Source organism: Hippopotamus amphibius, chromosome 3 (genome assembly GCF_030028045.1).
Source record: "Hippopotamus amphibius kiboko isolate mHipAmp2 chromosome 3, mHipAmp2.hap2, whole genome shotgun sequence".
In the NCBI taxonomy this organism is placed as follows: Eukaryota; Metazoa; Chordata; class Mammalia; order Artiodactyla; family Hippopotamidae; genus Hippopotamus; species Hippopotamus amphibius.
Window position 1 is genome coordinate 75,292,628 of NC_080188.1, and position 20,879 is coordinate 75,313,506.

At 39.8% G+C, this 20,879-nt stretch overlaps 1 protein-coding gene across 1 annotated transcript in view; it reads right to left on the minus strand.

Annotated features, from left to right (window-relative positions):
• The window catches only part of FREM3 (FRAS1 related extracellular matrix 3), an 81,242-nt gene that overhangs the window by 23,870 nt on the left and 36,493 nt on the right, over positions 1–20,879 (minus strand). Inside the window, exons 3-5 of the mRNA XM_057728197.1 lie at positions 11,874–12,020; positions 6,239–6,469; positions 3,046–3,171 (exon numbers count right to left, since the gene is read on the minus strand). Coding sequence (XP_057584180.1) covers positions 3,046–3,171; positions 6,239–6,469; positions 11,874–12,020 — 504 coding nt within the window. The remainder of the gene's footprint in view (positions 1–3,045; positions 3,172–6,238; positions 6,470–11,873; positions 12,021–20,879) is intronic.

Sequence of the window (20,879 nt, forward strand, 5' to 3'; positions counted from 1 at the left end):
CCGGTAAACATTTATTTTAACAAGACTTCCAGAAAAGTTCAAGTAACCAAATTGAACTTTTATCCACTGAGATCTTTAAGTATCTGTGGGGAGTAGGTAACAACAAACACCACAATGACACTGGAATGTGCATAAAAATTGTGCAAGTTCTTGTTGTCCTATCATTCCACAGAGGTGTGCAAGAATCAGGGTGTGACTGTGCATGTCCTGGCTTCGTGCTCCAGGGAAGGACCCTCACCTGTAATACTCTCTCTCTTTTTTATTTTTACTGCAAGCCTGAGAACAGTCCTCTGTGAGAGGAATCAAAGGTTAAAGCTCAGGTGAACAAGCAGTCTGAGCTGTGAGTCAGCTATGCAGGGAGTTTTCTGGGAACACCAGCTCTCTTGAACCTGAAGACCTTGTGGGGAGGTCAATGTGGGTGTAGCTTTTCCCACTTGAGGCAGAGGCATCCCCGTAGCCTGGCTGCCTCACAGCCAGACACTTTGAACTTTCTGGTTCCTTTCCAGAGGCAGAGGGATGGTCCCTTCCAACTTAGCAATTAGACATAATCTTTCAAATTGGGCTGTTTACCACTTCATTTCTCCCATTCACAGAATCACTGTCTTCCAGACACTCTGCTTGTGGATGGGGAATATGCCACTGATACCGGAAGTAGCCCAGCTGGAATCCCAGAGCAGAGGATGAGGGCAATTTCTCCATCAGCTGCTCCACCCACCTGAGGCCACTGCCCGGCGTTCCCAGACCCTCGTTACTTGTAAGACTCCAACTGGAGCCCTATGTGGACTTGGAAGAGAGGGCTGGCACATCCTCCCAGGGATCAACTGGCAAAGAAGACCTCAAGGACTACTTCACCTTGTTATTTCTTCTTGTTGCTTTTCCTGCATGAGGTAACACTACGGTAAATCTTAAGAGTTGAAGTTAGATGTAGCTGGCAGTATCTGGTGCCTTCAAGAAGGGAGTCTTAGTTAACAAACAGGCTATAAGGCTGCTCAACTCTAAACATACAGCCAAACACAAACATGAAAATCTTGAAGATGTGCTATAAGGCCTTGTCCTTGTATTTGGTTTTGAGCATCTCAAAATAAATTATTCGCTTACTGCCAAATCCCCTATCCTCTGGGGCAGAGATTCTCATTCTTATTTCTCTTCTCAGTCTTGGCACTACTGATATTTTGGATAGACAATGCTTTATTGTGGGGGCTACACTGTGCATTGTCGGATGTTTAGCAAGTGTGAGCATAGATTTTGACAGACTGGATATATGGAAGGAGAATGGTGAGATGATGTATAAAAATAGAACTCTGACCCACAATCTGCAGCAGCTAGTGTAGAAAGTCAAACAACAACCTCTGTTAACAATCTAGCCCAAATGGTCAGAACTTAATAACTCCCAGCTTCTCTGATTTTTGCCCTGGCTTCCAATTTAGGAGCAACCAGAGAAAGCCATATGCTCCCTAATCAGTTACACAGGCTGCCTCCAGCTTCCCCAAATCAGCAGCCTCCAATTAGGGCATATCCTGAAGCCTTCTCTCTTTTTCACTATAAAGCTTTCCACTCTTCTGCTTGACTTTAAGTCTCTGCCAAATGCAAGTGATGGTGGCTGATCCTCTTGCTATAGTGAGCTCTGAGTACATTAGCCTGTGACATCATAAACAATACACTTTGAGTTTTTGTCCCTGTTTCCTGGCACCCAGCTCCTAAAACCCTTGGAGTCTTTGAAGCGATGTGTCTTTTTGTGTGCTAATGAGATGGCTAGTGGCTGGGGCTCCCAGAGAGCCTCTGGATGGGGACTGGTTGCCAGGGAAACCAATCAGGTGATCAGAGGATTGGAACTTTCAGTCCCACTCCCTAATCTCCAGGGAGGGGAGAGGGGTTAGAGGTTGAGTTTAATCACCAATGGCCAATTAGTTAATCAATCAAGCCTACGTAATGAAGCCTCTATAAAATAATCCTAGCCAAAGGAGTTTAGAGAGCTTCCAGGTTGCTGGGAGGGCATGGAAGTTCTGTGTCCCTTCCCACATACCTTAGCCTATGCATTTCTCCCATCTGGCTGTTCCTGAATCAGCATCCTTTCTAATAATCTGTAATCTATTAAGTAATCTGTTTTCCCCAGTTATGTTAGCTGTTCTAGGAAAGTATCGAACCCAAAGAGGGGGTGATGGGAACCTCCGATTTATACTCTGTCCATCAAAAGCACAGGTGAAAACCTGGACTTGTGATTGGCATCTAAAGTGGAGGCTGTTTTGTGGGACAAAGCCCTTAACCTGTGGAAACTGTGTTATCTCCAGGGAAATAGTGTCAGAATTGAATAGAATTTTAGGACACCCTGTTGATATCTGCAGAAATTGGAGAATTGCTTGGTGTGGGAAAAACCTGCACACGGCTGGTGTCAAAAGTGAAAGGTTGGTGTGAGTGTAGAAAAATGTAGTTTGCTTTTATAGCCTATTCTTGTTCTCATTTGGATGGTTTTCATGTATTTCCATCATTTTTGTCTAGTATATAGTTCTGAGTTAGAAAATAGAACCTTTAGGGAGTGGACACAGAATAGCTAAATTTTGACTGGCAAGGCCAGAAAGAATGGGATGTTGTTTTGAGGTGTGAGGACACCTGGGCCCATGATTGGGGAGCATTTAATTGTTGGGGAGGTATGGAGAAGAAGCGAGACTGAGTCCTATATACAGACTATTTCACATTATTTTCTAGATGCCATGATGACTATTAAAATTAAGAATCTGTGTTTATATTTTCCACCTGTCTATATAAACTATTTTACATAGAATGTCTCATTTGCCCTTCATAAAATTTTGTGGGTAGTCACAGCAGAGGTTTTTAATCTGAATTTTGAGTACAATTTTATCCCTGGTTGAGGAGATCAGCTCAAAGAAGTTAGAGCACCTGCACCGGGTTGCATGGGAGTCACCATGAATGGTCCAGGCTTCCCTGTCCTCCCCAGCATTTGACTCACCACCCGGCCACCCCCAGCATCACCATGGTCCTGTTCCAAGGACCCTATTCCTGGATATCAGTACCGGCAAAGCCTCATACCTTGATGTGTAGAGCAAATGACCGTGAGCTCCTGGCTTGTATCTCCAGACCTTCTTACAGGAATCAAAAGCTCCCCAATGTCCTCCTCTATTTTGTATTCTGCCTCTGGAATATAAACCGTTGATTCTAGAAAAGATGATAGAAGACTTTTCAGCAAGACTTAAGTTTGATTGGTGATACTGGTGATATTTTAACCTGAGTGGAAATAAGCATAATCTTTGACTCCTATATATTCCAACATGATTCACTGCATGAAATATAGTAAGAATAGGAAATATTTATCATAAGTAGAGCTGGAGAGGCTGTGAAATTGAGTTTAGGAGACCCCTTTTGAAAGGTTAAAAAGGTTTATCTAGCATTAAAATGGAAAGGAATATCACAGCAATTTTGTCTTTTTTTTTTTTTTTTTTGAGGTCACATTTTAGGCCTTTTAAATAAAGATCTCAGATTTCTGTGTTTTACTTTTAGTGTTCATTTTTAAAAATGGTTTTAACAATCAGATAGTCTAATTCATTAGTGCAAAAAATCTTTTCCTGTTTTATTCAACAAACTTTGATTCAACATTTATTGAGCAGACACCATATGTAAGACACAGGGCTGGCCACTTAACATGCTGGGAAAAATAAGCTACTCATCCTGCATTTAATTCTTAAAACAACAGCCCCACTGAAATGGGTGTGTGGGTGTGTGTGCGTGCACTTCTGTTACATTACTGTTCTCTATCATGCAGTTTAGGACACAAAAGTGTACACATACACATCAGTAGAACGGTCACTAAAATACAAGTAAAATACTGGTCATCTCTTGTTGATGGAATTATGTGTACTAGTTTTCTTTGGGCTTTTCAATGTTTTCCAAAGCTTTTCATTAAGCATGCATTGTGTAGTTAATATTCATGCGTTTGTTTAAAAAAAAAAATTTGAAGAGCGTTGTTCCTACTCACAGAGTCAAGTGGAGAACTGAAGTAACTCTCTGGATCAAACCACATTTAATAGACTCACATCTCTCCTCTGTACCATATATATATATACACACACAAAGATTATTCCTCTTGGTGATGAAAGCAAGAAGGAAAAATATTGTAGTTAACCATCCTTTATTCTTTTGGAACTATTACTAAGTGATTACCCGGAATTCAATGCTGAAGTATATAGTTATCATATGTTAATTATTTTCTTTTTTATTTTTTTAACTAAATCTCAACAGGTACTGGTATGAGCCTTTAGAAAAACAGCGGTTCTAAGTTACAGAGGAAAAAGGCCAGTGATAATTTTCCTTCTGCCATTTTTACCCCCTTGTGGTAGTCTACTGTCTGGACATCTCTTGATTCAAAAGATTGTCATCATGGAAGAAGCTAAAAGTAAAGTTATTAATGTTAAGTGAAAAAAACTGATATATTAGGACTGAGTTATTAAGTCACATTCTCTATTTTCCCATTCTGAAAAGCCTGCCTCTATCCATCTATGAATCCAAATCCCATTTTATTCTTCAAGACAGTGCAAATCCTGCTTCCTCCAAAAAACTTAATTGTTTGGAATGATGGTGACCTTTCCACCTTCTTAGCTCAGAACTCTGTTTTGACCTTGTACTCTCACATTTGGCTCTCCTAATTGATTCATGTGTTTAAGTGTTGTTATCAACGAAATGGATCAGATACCTCGTTCACTGGATGATGAGGGCAGTGTTTTCTACTTTTGTCTGCCAGAGTGCAAAGCATGTAGAACAGCATTTATCAAATTGTGTTTCCAGAAAACTATAACTCAGAGATTTTAAAGGACATTCCTTGGGCACAAGAAGTTAAAAAATAAAAAAAGGTCTACAGTCTAATTTGAGAAAACCAGTTAAACAAACTTAGATTTCTTTTTCTTTTTCTTTTTCTTTATTTTTGTTTAGATACAGTTGATTCACAGTGTTGTGTTAGTTTAAAAAGGTTTCTTTATAGGAGAGTTTTTCAAAAACCTTAATAAGTTAATGTGAATTATGATGCTTCAAAGGAGGGGAGGTATTTGAAAAGTTTCCTAGACTTATTTGGTCCATGGAAACCTTACTGACCCTGTTGTAGAGATTCTATTATATTTTCTGTTATGCAGTTTGGGACATGCTGATATGGGGCTTCTCCATAGATTCTTGTGGCATTTAACTAAGACTTTCCTCCTGTTAGTTAAGTCATGCACTTCTGGGGGATACCTGAATTATTTCAACTCTTATGATAATTGATGTGTCTAATTCACATTCAAAAATGAATACTAATAGCATAATTACTGGTTAATTATTTTTTCTTTTTAATTTCTCTGGGAAGATATTTGCTGAATGAATGAACCCATAAATGAGCAGAATGAACGGATGGGTTTAAGACTGTGATGCACAGCTCTAACAGAACCTTGTGGAACATGTGCTAAAAGGAATCAGTCGGCTGGTTCCCGGCAGCCACATCTAGGGCAAGGGATGTATAAAGTCCCCACCTGATTTGCTGGGGAACTCCTAGAACATTGTGAGAAGAGGGCTTCCTAGGTGGAACAGTGGTTAAGAATCTGCCTGCCAATGCAGGGGACACGGGTTCGAGCCCTGCTCCAGGAAGATACCACATGCCGTGGAGCTACTAAGCCCGTGCGCCACAACTATTGAGCCTGAACTCTAGAGCCCATGAGCCACAACTATTGAGCCCATGTGCTGCAACTACTGAAGCCCAAGTGCCTAGAGTCTGTGCTCCGCAACAAGAGAAGCCACGGCAATGAGGAACCCGTGCACCACAACGAAGAGTAGCCCCTGCACAGCAAAAAAAGACCCAACACAGCCAATAAAATAAACAAACAAACAAACAAACAAATAAATAAATTTATTTAAAAAAAAAAGAAAATTGTGAGAAGATGGTGGCCTGGAATGAGTCCTACGGATTAGCCATCTGCGGGCGAAGCTGCACCATACTGAGTGTGCAGAGAACCAAGAATGAGGACTTTGGCATTTGTTACAGGTAGGTTGGCAAAGTCCTGTTTATTTCACTCTCCTATGTCCCTTTTCAAAAAATTCTAAGAACAAAGGAAAAATTACTGCCTTGGGGTGATTTGCTTAATTTTAAACCCTGAATAGTATGAACATGTCCAGCGGCTTATGGAGCTTGGGAGAGGTATAAATGCCTGAATTGCACCCAGGAACCCATACTGGTTAATAGAGTATACCAATAGGAAACATGTACCATCTTCAGGGTCCACAATTTCAACAGTTGCCTTTTCTGGAAACTCCAGTGTAGCCCTTACAGGGTTCGTCAGAATGATCTGGAAGGTCTCTGAAGCCTCGTATTCATTGTCTGGTAGAATTCTCACTCTCCACGTGGCTGTAGTCTGTCCAGGATTGAACTGGACCTGTTTCTGGACATTTCCTTTAAAATCTTTATCTTTTTTTGCAGTTTTATCTTTGGTTACAATGCCTAAACAAAAATCAGGAAACTATAAATATAAAAATAAGTGACTGATGGGATATTCTTTCACATCTATTGTTTTCTTATTGTTGATGAAAAGCAAATAACACAGAAATTGCTTCTTTTAATGTTCCCAGAAGACACAGAAACTACACTTTTGTGTTTTTTTAAATTGAAGTATAGTTGATTTACAATATTGTGTTAGTTTCACGTCTACAGCAAAGTGATTCAGTTATAAATATATATATATTTTTTTCAGATTATTTTCCATTATGGGTTATTACAAAAATATTGAATATAGTTCCTTGTGTTATACAGTAAATCCTTGTTGCTTATCTATTTTATGTATAGAATTGTATCTGTTAATCCCATACTCCTAATTCATTCCTCCCTGCTCTCTTTCCCTTTTGGTAACCATAAATTTGTTTTCTATGTCTATGAGTCTGTTTTTGTTTTGTATATAGATTCGTTAGTATTATTTTTTATTCCACACATAAGTGATATATAATATTTGTCTTTCTCTGTCTGACTTACTTCACTAAGTATAATACTCTTTAGGTCCATCCATGTTGTTGCAAATGGCATTATTTCATTCTTTTTTATGGCTGAGTAATATTCTATTGTGTGTGTGTGAGGGTACACACACACACACACACACACATATATATCACATGGTATATATACACCACATCTTCTTAATCCAGTTGTCTGTTGATAGGCAATTGAGTTATCTCCATGTCTTGGCTATTGCACATGGTGCCGCTATGAACACTGGGGTGGATATATCTTTTTGAATCAGAGTTATAAACTTTACTTTTGGCTAAGAGAGTGTGTCTAAGCAGAGGGGCATGACAGTGAGAGGAAAGCAGGGAAGGAGGAGTGACAGAGAACAGGCATTCACCTCGTTATTTTAGCAAATGTCTACTGAGGGCATCTGATGTGCCAAACTCTGCCAGGTGCTTGGGATTCAGAGACAAGTAAGAAACTGTCCTAGCCCCAGAAAGCTGAGTCTAAAAAAGAAGACTCTAGAATGTGAACCCCATGGAGGTAGCACCCTTTGGCTGTTTGGCTCACTGATGAGCTTCTGGTGACTACAACAGTGCCAGGCATGGAGTAAGCAGGCAATAAATGATTTTGAGTGAATATTTTGTATCTGGTCATTTCAATGTCTGCAGTCCCTGGGAGAATAACTATAGATTATTTTCTCAGGCAGATCTTTAGTTATGGTGGCTTGTTTTTTTTTGTTTTTTTGTTTTTTTTTGTATTCACTGATTTTTTGGTCTTTATCTACTGATGTGTTTATTTCTTTTTTTGGTGATTTTTTAAACCATTTAAAAAATTGAAGCATAATTAATTTACAACGTTGTGTGTTTACTGATTTTTGATAGTGAGAGAATTGTTAGTAATTTTCCAGACAATTAAGGCACCATAGGTGGAAATGGAGAGGCGGGGATAGATTTGAGCACTGTTAGGAAATAGGAATTAGCAACTTACTGAAGAAACTGAGCAACCACAAAACAGTGTCAAAAATACACACTGTGAGATACAAAGGTAACAGGTGCTAGCCCACCAAGACTGAACTGATCCTTCCCTCCCCACAGAATGTTCAAGAAACATGCTAGTATCGTTTGGTTTTGATTTAACATCCCAATGAACGCCAAATGGAGCACGAATACCCATGTATCAGCACTTTAGGTCTCATTATAAGGCTTAGACTCTGCAGTTGTTTGAATGTGTGAAATCAAATATCCTGACCTGACACCAGCTATAGTGAAAAGCTTTACATAAAATGAGATTCATAGCCCCTTGTGCCACTTGCTCTGTCTCATTCTCAGAGAATCTGGTATCATGTAAAAGACGCCCAAAGCTCTAAAGTGTGCAAATAATTTCCGGGATAGAAGAGCTGGTGTTGACTTTTCAAAACTGTTGAAGAAAGCCTGCATTAATACTAGTTTGGTAACTGAGAATGGATGGCCAATTTTGAAGAGCCTCCTTTGGTCACATGTTGAAGTGGAGAAGATAAGGAAGAGGGGGGTGTGTCCTCAGCCACAGTTTATTTTTATTCATTTTTAAAAACTGAAGTATAGTTGCTGTACAATATCATGTAAGTTACAGGTGTACAATATAGTGATTCACAATGTTTAAAGGTTCTACTCCGTTTATAGTTATTATAAAATATTGGCTATATTCCCTGTGTTATGCAATATATCCTCGTAGCTTATTTTTACACCTAATAGTTTGTACCTCTTATACCCCTACCCCTATCTTGCCCCTCCCTGCACTGGTAACTACTACTTTATTGTCTATATCTGTGAGTCTGTTTCTCTTTTTGTTATATTCACTAGTTTGCTGTATTTGGTAGATTCCACATATAAGTGACATTATACATTATCTGTCTTTCTCTGTCTGACTTATTTCACTTAGCATAATGCCCTCCAAGTCCAACCATGTTGCTGTAAATAGGAAAATTTCATTCTTTTTTATGGCCGAGTAGTATTCCATTGTGATAGATATATATATATATCATACCACATTTATTTATTTATTTATTTATTGGCTGTGTTAGGTCTTCTTTGCTGTGCACAAGCTTTCCGTAGTTGCAGAGAGCTGGGGCTACTCTTTGTTGTGGTGGGTGGGTTTCTCATTGTGGTGGCTTCTCTTGTTGCAGAGCACAGGCTCTAGACACACGAGCTTCAGTAGTTGCGGGGCATGGATTCATCATTAGCTGTGACTCGTAGGCTTTAGAGCGCAGGCACTGTTGCTGTGGCCCGCAGGCTTAGCTGCTTTGCGGCATGTGGGCTTTTCCTGGACCAGGGATAGAACCCGTGTCCCCTACACTGGCAGGTGGATTCTTAACCACTGTGCTTAACCACCAGGGAATCCCCAGTCATACCACATCTTTATCCATTCATCTTTTGATGGACACTTCGGTCGCTTCCATGCCTTGGCAATTGTAAATGACGCTGCTATGAACATTGGTGTGTATGTATGTTTTTGAATTTGTGTTTTTGTTTTTTCTAGATATATACTCAGGAGTGGAAATCCTGGGTTATGTGGTAGTTATATTGTTAGTTTTTTGAGAAACCTCCATACTGTTTTCCACAGTGCTCAGCCACAATTTAAATAGAGCTAGGTGGCACTGCTGTATAAATTGTGCGGGCAGGTGGCTATTTACTTAATTTTTGGTGGGTATTGGCTCTGTATGAGGTGCTGAGGATGTAATGTTGAGTTAGGTCCAGCTGTCACTACCTTTGATGGGTTTACAAGTCTGTGGGGGAAATAAAAAGGTGATTTCAATTCTGTTGGATGAGAGGCATGAAAGAATAATGGAAGTTAACATTATTGAGTATTTCATGTGTGCTAGGGACTATGACAGATTGATTTATATCATTATCACATTTAATCCACAAACAAATCTTGAGATGGATACTTTACAGATAATGAAATTGAAGGTCATTAGGGTATCACCAAAAAAGAGTACCTATCTGAGCAGGAGGTCACATCCCACAGTTGTTTTGTTTTGTCTTGTTTTCTTCTAGACTCTGTGCTTAGACTACTAACCCCAGCATGGGATGGGGTGAGGGGATTGAAGAGAGCTTCCTAGAGCCCCGAGTAAGGTATTCTGTAGATTGTGTTCTGTGGTCTGATGTGGTTTTAGGTGGTATTTTATAGAACAAAAGAGCTGACTGTACTTCACCTAACAACCAATACTGGGTGACTACCATATGCCCCAGGTTGCTTTGGGGGTCGGCCATAACCCAGGATGTAGTTCCTGCCCTTATGGAGCTGGAACTCTGCTGAGGAAGACAGACAGGGGACAGATGGACAGAAGATGCATGTCAGGGATGGTTATTGCTATGAAGAAACAATGAAGCAGGTCAGGGGGATAGTGCATATGGAAGGGCTGGCTCAGATGGGCAGGCCGGGGCCACGTCCCTGAGGAGTTTACTCTAATACACAAATGGTTCTGAGCAGATAGACGGGTTTTTCCCCTGAGCCAGGCAGCATATGAAAATACACCTTGACATAATAACCCGAATCTTTGCCCACGAGAAATCCCAAAGATAAAGAATTGTAGAGGGACTTCCCTGGTGACGCAGTGGTTTAGAGTCTGTCTGCCAATGCAGGGGACAGGGGTTCGACCCCTGGTCTGGGAAGATCCCACATGTCGTGGAGCAACTAAGCCTGTGCACCACAACTACTGAGCCCATGTGCTGCAACTACTGAAGTGCATGAACCTAAAGCCTGTGCTCTGCATCAAGAGAAGGCACCACAATGAGAAGCCTGTGCACCGCAACGAAGAGTATCCCTGCTCACTGCAGTTAGAGAAAAGCCCGAGTGCAGCAATGAAAACCAGCACAGCCAAAAGAAAAAAAAAGAAAAAAAGAATTGTGGAGACAGAACCCTACAAGGAGGCATGTTTCAGCTAAAGTTCTTGCAGCAAGCTTCACTGTGTGTTGACAAAGTAACCTGGGGGTAGACTGAAGCTGAGAGCCATACAGAAATCAGGGTGCTCTTTGGCTGACCTCTTCTCCCAGGAGAACAGTCCTAGCTCAGAAGCCCTGAGCCTGGAGAGGAGACCAGGGAAAAGCCTGCCTTTCCTTGATTGCCTGTTTCTAGCTGTCTCCTTCCTGGCTTCTCTCCAACAGTTTTGATATGTTGGCAGGACTCTGATTGGACCTCAAATGTCTGGGAAACTCAAAATGCCCATTTGTAAAATGAAGACAAAACACCTCTGTCTTCACAATAGAATATTGAAAGGCAATATGATCTCTGAAAGTTCTAGCAGCTAAAGATGTTATCAAAATGTAATGCATCATTAGAGCAATTATTACTGATTATTAATGATGATAATGAGATGTATTATGTAGGCATTACATATCCGTTTACCCCAAAGAGGCATAGATCTTTGTAGAACACAGAAAAATTTCACACTAAGAAGAATTTATATACCTTGGAAGAATTTATAACCTAATAGGGTGAAAACAATTATACATAATCAAAAGAAGTAGCTACAACTAAACACAATAATGTATCATGTACTCATAGATAATTTTTCAAAAGAAATAGCTAGAACTAAGGATAATAATGTATTCTATGCTTAAAAACAACTTTGAAAGAAACGGAGTGACTTGAGAATTGTGGTATATGGCTATGAAATGCCTTAATTTTCCTGGAGTCCTTTGAATTGAAAAAGAAAAAGAAAGGGGGGAAATAAAAGGAGGAGAAAAAATTGCTGTATATAAGCCTGTAACTTACATGGAGTGAAAGACCATGGAATAATTTCAGATGCATTTTTTTTTTAGCAAATCTGTTATTGATTCTCTTTCAATCCATTCTCTTATAATTATTTTTAAGCCTAAATTTCATGTTTCTGTTACCTTTTGCCAGCAACCAATCCAAAGTTACTTACTGATAAAGGATGTTTCTCCAAGGTATCCTCTGCGTGTCAGGGTCACTTCTAAGAATGTGGCATCCTCCTCCACAATGTAATACTGTTTCTCTAAAGCAATCCAAGCCCAGGATAGATGGAAAGGTTGATTTGTTAGCTTATTTACTCCTGTAATTGACAGGGGTAAAAGAGACGTTAGATGGACTATCAGATGAAAAAAATGATCGGCGTTTGCATTTTTCTTCTGAAGTCAAGGGTTTAATTTTATTTTATTTTTTGATGAAAAGTGGATTTTATTAGAAGTATGTACACACTTAGGCAAATATTTTTCCTTCTGGAAGGGAATAGATGCTATGCCTGGAATTAGCCGTTTTCCATTCCAACTCGCTTTGAATCTGTATCTTCCCAGGACCAACTTAGATCAACAGCAGACACCCTCAGCCAGAAACTGTACCAAACACCTGGCACAGACATCAACTGATTCTTAGGTAACTCTGAGCTGAAACCTTTGTTCTGAAGTCAAGGGTTTTAAAAATAAGTGTTCCTTTTTTATATAGAGAGGAAAAGTGCTTTGCTTTACTTGAGTGCCATGAGCACCACCTAAAGCTCTGTTCCCTCTGCTTAATGGGGGATTATTTATGTGGGCCTGTTCCTGAAAGGCCTAATGCACCAGAATTCCAAAGCGCCCAAAGCTTGGTAGTTTCAAATTCAACTCATTCAACACCTCCATCCTTCCCTCACTGCCTCCTTGTTTGCTTCCTTTCTCCCTGCCTCCTTCACCTGCTTTCTTTCTTTGCTATGATTTACTCCTTTGTATTATTTGTATATCCGTTTGCTCTCACATTAGTCGAGAAGTTCCTTGAAGACAGTGCCCACATTACTTTTTCTTATTGTATCACTAAGAATACCTAGTACGGTGTCTTCAACTCAGATGCTTTCATGTTTAAAAATTATCCAAGTAGAGGGCAGCAGACAAGGCTATGAGGTCTCTATCTGATTTCCTCTCATCCATACTAGGTCATAGGCCTCTACCGATGGTCAATCTTATTGGGGATGTGTAATGTGTACAGATTGGAAGAAAAAGCAGGTCTCCCTCAATTGGGGAGTGGGTGCTGCTGCAAAGAACCACTTGTAAAAGGATGTTAAAATAGGGCTTTCTGACTCAGTGTCCACTGATGGGCCAATATAATAGATATCAGATACCACAGTGAGTTCAGGACAGACCACCATATGCAAAGTTTACAACAGAAAGTTTTACTAACCAGTTCCACAACGCTTACATCAGATCAAGCATATCAAAAGGGGGCACCATGTGGGCAAGAAAGGAGGATTTGTGAAGGGAGTACTTTAGAAAAAGCTGGGGCACTGGGGGAAATCTCTACCACCACCTAGAAGGGTGTGGGCATGGGGTGGGGCCTCAGTCTTCACCTCCAGCCTGGAGGGAGTGGACTCCAATGAAACTCTTGAAGCGTTGACATGTCCTTCTGCAGTCAGAGACCCACGTCAATGCATGTAATGCATTCCTGAAACAGCTTAAACAAGCTCGGCAGGTTAGAGAGAGTGGAGAGGGCTGATTTCAGGAAGTAATTGAAAAAAGTATCCCAAAGGGTGGGACGAAGAAAGCATGTATGTGGATCACAGGTGTAGGAAAGTGTGGGCAAGGGTCCTTTTAATAGCTTAAGCTATTATCATTATTAAGTTCCTTTACTTTCCTTCAAGCAACAGGAGAATAATTGTTTAAAAAAAAAAACAAAAACCCTGTAGAACAAAACTGATGTTCTCATTTTCTAAAAAGAGAATGTAAGCCCTTAATAGGGGATGGGGGTAAAGAGGGACCAACACGCACCAAGTACCTGTATGTTCCAGGCACTGGGCCAGGCAGTACAATCTGCAAACAAAAAAGGAAAAAGGAGACAAACAAGAGGGAGGAGACAGGAGTCAGTGAACAGGCACTGACAGGACCAGCTAGGATGAGGAAAGGGTCTCAGTGCACAAAAAGGTGAATTTTGACAAAGGAATGGCTTAGAAAGCAACTATTAAAGTAAAAAGGGAGAAAAACACCCAATTGAAGAATTTAGAGGGTATAATGCATTTATGTTTCACAATTATATCCCATTAGATTAAAAGAAAAAAAGGAAAAATACAACAAGTACTTTATCCAAATACTGTATTCAGGAAGGTTTCATTTGGATGTAAGTGATTTATTAATTCTAGTTTCTGTATCATCTCTTCTTTAAAAATGCAGTAATTTAAAAATTAAATTAAAAATAAAACTTTAAAACAAAAGAGATTATACACTGCTAAAGAAAATTTTGAAAACATACCTAATGAAAGCTGTTGCTCAAATAGGTAAAATCAAATACTGAAAGCTAAAGTAGCAGCCACTGTCAAATGTTAATGGTTTATGATCCTGAACTTGGAAAAAGATTTAATTGAATAGGATATTTGATCTTAAATGTTTAATAATTACCCAATTAAAATGTAATAATATATATACTTATGTTTCTACTACTCCATGCCATTTTCAAATAGCTTCATTGTCGTGAGCATTTAGCTTCTAAAGCTACCAATATAACTTGATAACGTATTTGAATTCCACAAGCACCTATTCATCATGCATTTGGAAATAATACCTATAACTAACAATTGTCACAAAGTGTCAGTTACTGTCATTAGTCATTTTGAAAATGCTTCGCAGTGCCTCATTGTGAGGAAATGTGCTACTCTGAATTGTGGCTTGATGTGTACAGCTTCAGCTGCATGTCTACAGATTCCAAATATAATGGATTTTTAAAATCAGAGTAGAAATTCAGGGAGAAGTAAGTAACTTGAGATAGAAGAATTAGAAAACTGGGTAAGAGAAAAAGTCAAGTTGCATATTGGACAGATCTCCATTTTCTTCCCCTAGCTGTCTCCCTTTGATCTTGGAGCTGTAGGTAGCAATTTAAAAAATGAGCTTTGTAAGGTGAAATATGCCACATCCCCTTCCTGCACAGGGATATTTGTTATTCCACTCTCATTTCTTTTGTGTAACTCACTTCTATTCAGTGATTCCTTGGCCGGTCGGGTTTTCTCCCTTTAGTAGCTGCAAACACCAATGTCCCAGGGCTGGGAAGGAGAACTGTCTCCTCTTGGAGTCTCCAACCCCAAAGGTTCATGTCCAGAGTCTTTTTTAAGAAGTGATAGGCTGTTTTGTGTAAGCTCACATCAGGTTTTTCAGAAAAGGGGAGGAAAAACCCAGAGCAAACAGATAAGCTATCTGCAGTCATTTCTCTCTGTGTGTGCTCCTAAGCTACAGCAAGCTTCCTCCCAAGCAATGCTTCTAAGTCCCCTTCTGCATCTTTGGAAATGTGAGGGCAGGTGGTGGAGGGAGAGACCTTTGTGTTCACCTGGTGGGTAGGTGAGGGCAGCAGAGGTTGGCAGTTTTAATGTGTTTTAAAAAGAGGTGTTTGGTATATTCTTTTTGGAGATGTCCCCAAACTGTCTTGATGATATATTTGGCTCTCCATTTTGAAGGCTATAAACTCAACGTGTTACTGCTATGGATAACAATACAAGTTTTCTGTGTCCTTTCCCTCCGTTTAGAGTTTTTCAATATAAACTCAGTGGAAGTGGTGTGAAAAAATACAGACCACAAGCTTGTCTTACATTCTTCTATAAGACTCAATAGGGGCACCATATGCTGCTTTTGACGCAAAATAAAATTACCCAAAAAAACTCTGAAAGCAAGACTTTAGAGAACAATAATAATAATTAAAAAAAGATTCTATATGTTGATTATGTGATTACACAAATCTATACATGTGATAAAATGACACAGAACCAGGCAAACCCAGTATATCAATGTCAATTTCCTAGTTTCCAACTAGTAGGAAAGTAGGAATACACTGAATGCATGACCATTTGCAATGGCTATTTCTGTCTGGGAGTTGGGACTCCATATGGGTTAACTGGAAGGGAGAAAACATCATGCCTTCATCCTTCTCCAGAGTGTATAGGATTCAAGGAAGATGTGAAACACACTCTTCCTTCCAGACTGTAATGCATAATGTAATGCGTAATGTAATGTAATGTAATGTAATGTAATGTAATGTAATGTAATATAGCAACCTCCTGTTTGGAGATCAGAATAATCTTTCTCACTTTTGAATACAATCTAGATAGATCCAAAGTGACAGGGTAATTTCATGTATTGAACTAGAGAATCTTTTTATCTAATTTTATCTCACTCTATTTTCTTTGCCCTTCCCCTTGGAAGTGAAGACTATAATTGATTACTATGCTTTAGGGCCACAGATGCTAGTGGTCTCTGTTCCCTAAGCAATTTAAATAAATTGTCCATGACAGAGTCCTGATTTATCATTATTGAGAAGACATAGATGCAGTGAATTCCAGCTCCACCCACCAGACTAATGGGAGTGTTGAGACAGCAATAGGGGTCGTGGCCCTCAGTATCCCGCCCGGAAAGCCAGTCCGTGACTGACTAGGTAAGTACCACATCCAGGCGCATCCTCTGTGCCTAGCATCACTTATTTCATAGTCATGCTTCAGGTTACTGACTGTGTGAAACAACACTCATTTCCAAAAATATTTATTTGGCAATATCTTAATACAACTTTTCTTTCAGAGATTCTTTCCTCTGTGTTGAGATGGTTATAAGGATCAAATGTGATAATGGATGTGGAAGTTTTAGAAAAGTTTGAATTTCCATGAACCCACCTTTGCAGGGATCTGAGTGGGAAGAGAGCCTTTTCCATCAGCTGAGGTCATGGAGGGAGAGGGATCTGGGCAGCAAGCTGGCCAGCTGGGCAAGCCTCTGTATTAGATCAAACCACTGGAAGTGGTTGTTTTCTTCAGATCAAAAATGTCAGCAATATTGTGTAGTTCAACTTGCATAGAAAAGAGGCAGGAAAGCAGCGGGAAGAGAACCGGACTCAGAGTGAGGAGACCTGAGCTGTGGTCTTAGGGGCACCACTAACTAGAGGTGTAGCCCTTGAGGAAATGCTTTCTTCTCAGGACCTCATTTCTTCTCTCAATTGAGGGAGTGGCATTAGAAACTTTCCAAGTTCCTCTGCAGGTTGAACATGTCATGATTCACAGAGATAGAGAAAATATATTAACTTATTTATGTCCTATGTTAGACAAACAATAGTATTACTTAGTTTAAGTTGATGTAACTTGACAAATTAAATGTGAGTGGTAAGCTCTCTGGAGCCCTAAGCACAGGCTAAGACAATGAGTTCCCTGGAAAGCACATAAACTATCTGGGTACTGAGATACATGGGCTCATCTAGAAGTGTGATCGTCATTCACCCCGGCTGCATATTATAACCAATTCCTTTCATATCCATTATCTCATGTGAAAATCCAATCAGCACAACAGCCTTGAAGAGAAGCAAGCACACTTCACATTACATAAATGAGGTACCTGCTTGACAAATGAAGTATCTGCGGTTCAGTAACTGTGCCTCACTCGAGGTCACAAAGCCAGTCAATAAACTAAAAAATAGGCAAAGCCCTCCATGATCTGGATCCTCTCCACCTCTCCATCACCTCCTACTCTCTCTCTGCCCTGGAGTCTACAAGCTCAGTACACTAAGCTATGTGCAGTTTGCCAAGCTCGTGGTGCTGTTCCTGAAATCAGCTCTGAAAACTCTTCTGTATCCTTCAAAGCCCTGATTGGGCATTGCTTCTTCTTCTTCTTTTTTAAATAAATAAATAAATTTATTTATTTATTTGTTTATTTTATTGGCTGTGTTGGGTCTTTTTTGCTGTGCATGGGCTTTCTCTTAGTTGCGGTGAGTGGGGGCTACTTTTCATTGTGGTGCACAAGCTCCTCATTGCCGTGGTTTCTCGTTGCAGAGCACGGGCTCTAGAAGTGTGGGCTTCAGTAGTTGCAGCACATGGGCTCAACAGTTGTGACTCACGGGCTCTAAAGTGTAGGCTCAGTAGTTGTGGTGCATGGGCTTAGTTGCTCTGCGGCATGTGGGATCTTCCTGGAGCAGGGATCGAATCCATGTCCCCTGCATTGGCAGGTGGATTCTTAACCACTGCACCACCTAGGAAGCGCTGGGCATTGCTTCTTAATGAAACTTCCCTGGGTGGTGGTTCATCTCTGCCCTTTCATACATGGTTCCTTGGTAGTGCCTCTCACAGTACTGTAGTTAATGGTCTCTGTTTCTGGCTCTCTTTCTATATTTGGAGTCGATTGCTTGTGGCTTTTCATCATGGAGTCCCTAGCATATAGCATAGTTCCTGGTGATTAATCAGGATTCAATAAATATCTGCTGAATGACTAAATGCCTCCTGGAGAGAAACTGACCTAAACGTAGATTTAAAGAATAGAATGAGAACTGCTAATAATATAACCTATTTACAATCTGTAAATATATTACTTCTATTACCTTTCTTCATAAGAATATAGATAATGGTTTAAAAAATCTAGTAATATCATAATATAAAGCTGTAGTTATATTCTAGTTAGAGCCAGGACCTGCATGCCAGGCTTTTAGATTCTTAGCTTAGAGCCTGTTCTTCTAAAAAATATTGTGTGTACAGAGTGTGAAACAATCTTTAAGTTTAAGGGTCTTGTTCTAGAGAAATTTTTAAAAAAATGATAAAAACAATGCTTTGCATTTCCGGAGTACCTATTATTTAACCTTTTCCCCATGGTCCAGCATTATTCTCATGTTCTAGAAGTTGATACCATAATGCTGGTCATATAAGTTTGTGCTTGATTGGCATTAGAGATGAGATAGTATAAGAAAGAAAGGGTGACTTCCCTGGTGGTGCAGTGGTTAAGAATCCACCTGCCAATGCAGGGAACATGGGTTTGATCCCTGGTCTGGGAAGATCCCACATGCCGAGGAGCAACTAAGCCTGTGTGCCACAACCATTGAGCCTATACGCAACAACTATTGAAGCCCATGCGCCTAGAGTCCATGCTGTGAAACAAGAGAAGCCACTACAATAAGGAACCCACGTAGCACAATGAAGAGTAGCCCCTGCTCACAGCAACTAGAGAAAGCCCATGTGCAGCAACGAAGACCCAATGCAGCCAACAAATACATAAAATAAATTTATAAAAGATAAAGAAAAGAAAAGAAAGGAAGGAAGGAAAGAAAAAAGGGAGGGGCGAGAGAGAGAGGGAGAGAGAAAGAAAAAGAAAGAAAGAAAGAAAGAAAGAAAGAAAGAAAGAAAGAAAGAAAAGAAAGAAAGAAAAAGAAAGAAAGAAAGGACAAACGAACAAACGAAAGAAAGGAAAAGGACCATTTCCTGAAAAGCCCTAATGCACTGTACACCTTAGGAAGACGTGATCCCTTACCAAACCAAGCCCCTGTAGTTCCTTATAAGTGTCCAACAACAGGGCACAGTCCCCAGTGTGGTTATGCTAATGTCAGTGACAAGTGACTCTGAAATAGTGGGCATAACATTCAGATCACCTATTCTCCTAAGAAGAAAGAGATCAACGTCACATCCCATCCCAGGTTATGTACATAGTAGAAAGGATATATAAGACAGTTCCAAGAGCAATTTGATTAGTAAATATTAGGAAAGGAAGAGCCACATGAAGGTCTACGTGAAAAAGAAGGAAATCGAAAGGAAGCTTCGTGCAGGCATAAAAATAAAGTTCTACTTATCACAGGCCAGATTTTAGAGCCAAGTGTATCAACATGCTGTTGTAAGTGGGTTTGGCCAAATCTTGGAACCATCCAACAAACCTCTAAATGAATGGAGGATGACCTCTGGTTGAGTTCTTGAGGTTTGACAGAACAATAATTAGGGAGGAAAGGCTAGGAGTTCAAGTAAACCACAGCCCAGCTCTGTAGTAATCGTCTCCATTGTTAGTCAGCACTTTCCAAAAACAGGCAAGCCAGAGAGCCCAACAGATGTCATCAGCCTAGTTCTTGGCAAGCACTTATCGGGCCAAGAATATAAGCTGAGCTTTTCTTTCCAGGGGAAGCATTCCATTTATCAGCCATTCCTTTCTGCCAGACCACAAATCAACAATTGCTAGATAAATGAAAAGCTTCCACTCAACTATACACCCTTGTGTAGAATATTCATTTTCTAGAAAGTAAAATGCCTTTTTAAAAATAGCACAAGCTATAAATGATCCCAGGGGTTTCCAGTAAAGTGATCAAATGTCAAATCCATAAATCTTACGGACTCTTAAGGAAAATGGAAATTGAATGATGCTATCAATTGGCAAGAATTAAGAAATGGCAGAATAGGTCTTAGCTCATTGGTCTGTGACAGTCTGGACTGAACCCCAGATACTGCCTGAGTTAATGGTAAAGAAAAATCTGTTTAAAAATCACTTAAGATATATTTTATTAAAACAAAAATTATTTTGATGATTTTGGATTCTATGTATTATTTTGTGAATTACGTTGCTGCATAATTTGACATTAGATACTATTATATAATGATCAGCGGACATTTAAAGTGGAAAGAAGTATTCTAACTGGGGCCAAAAACACGGAATAGTCTACGCTTCCTGTCTTTCTGCGTCTTTCCTTCTCTCTTATTCCCTTCCTGGTGTGTGTGTGTGATTGTGTGTGTGTGTGTGTGTGTGTGTGGGTGGGTGGGTGGGTGGTGTTTCCTTTGCCAAAGCCCCTTCTCCTCTGTTTCTTTTATCTTCCCCTCCTCCCATCTACCTGCCTCTCCTTCTGTATTTTTATTTCTTTGTGTAAACATGAGTTCTTTCCAGCTTCCAGAAGACTGCTTGGTATTTGTATACACTCTCTTTTTAAAGTTTAACCATAAGAAATGATTATTTAATGAGCAGGGTCTACAAAGAGGTTTCTTAATTTATACTTTGCCTTTATCCTACCGTTGGAATCAAACCTAGTAGTTCCCTTGAAGTTTGTGATAAAATCTCAAGGTAAATCTCCCACATCTTTCTTTGAACAAAGAAACAAAAATGGGTATGATCTCTGAAGACATTTCTAGTCTTAGGTCTCTGATTCTAAGTGAGTATAATAATAACAATAATAGTTTCTATAATTTTGCTCTTTTTTAAAT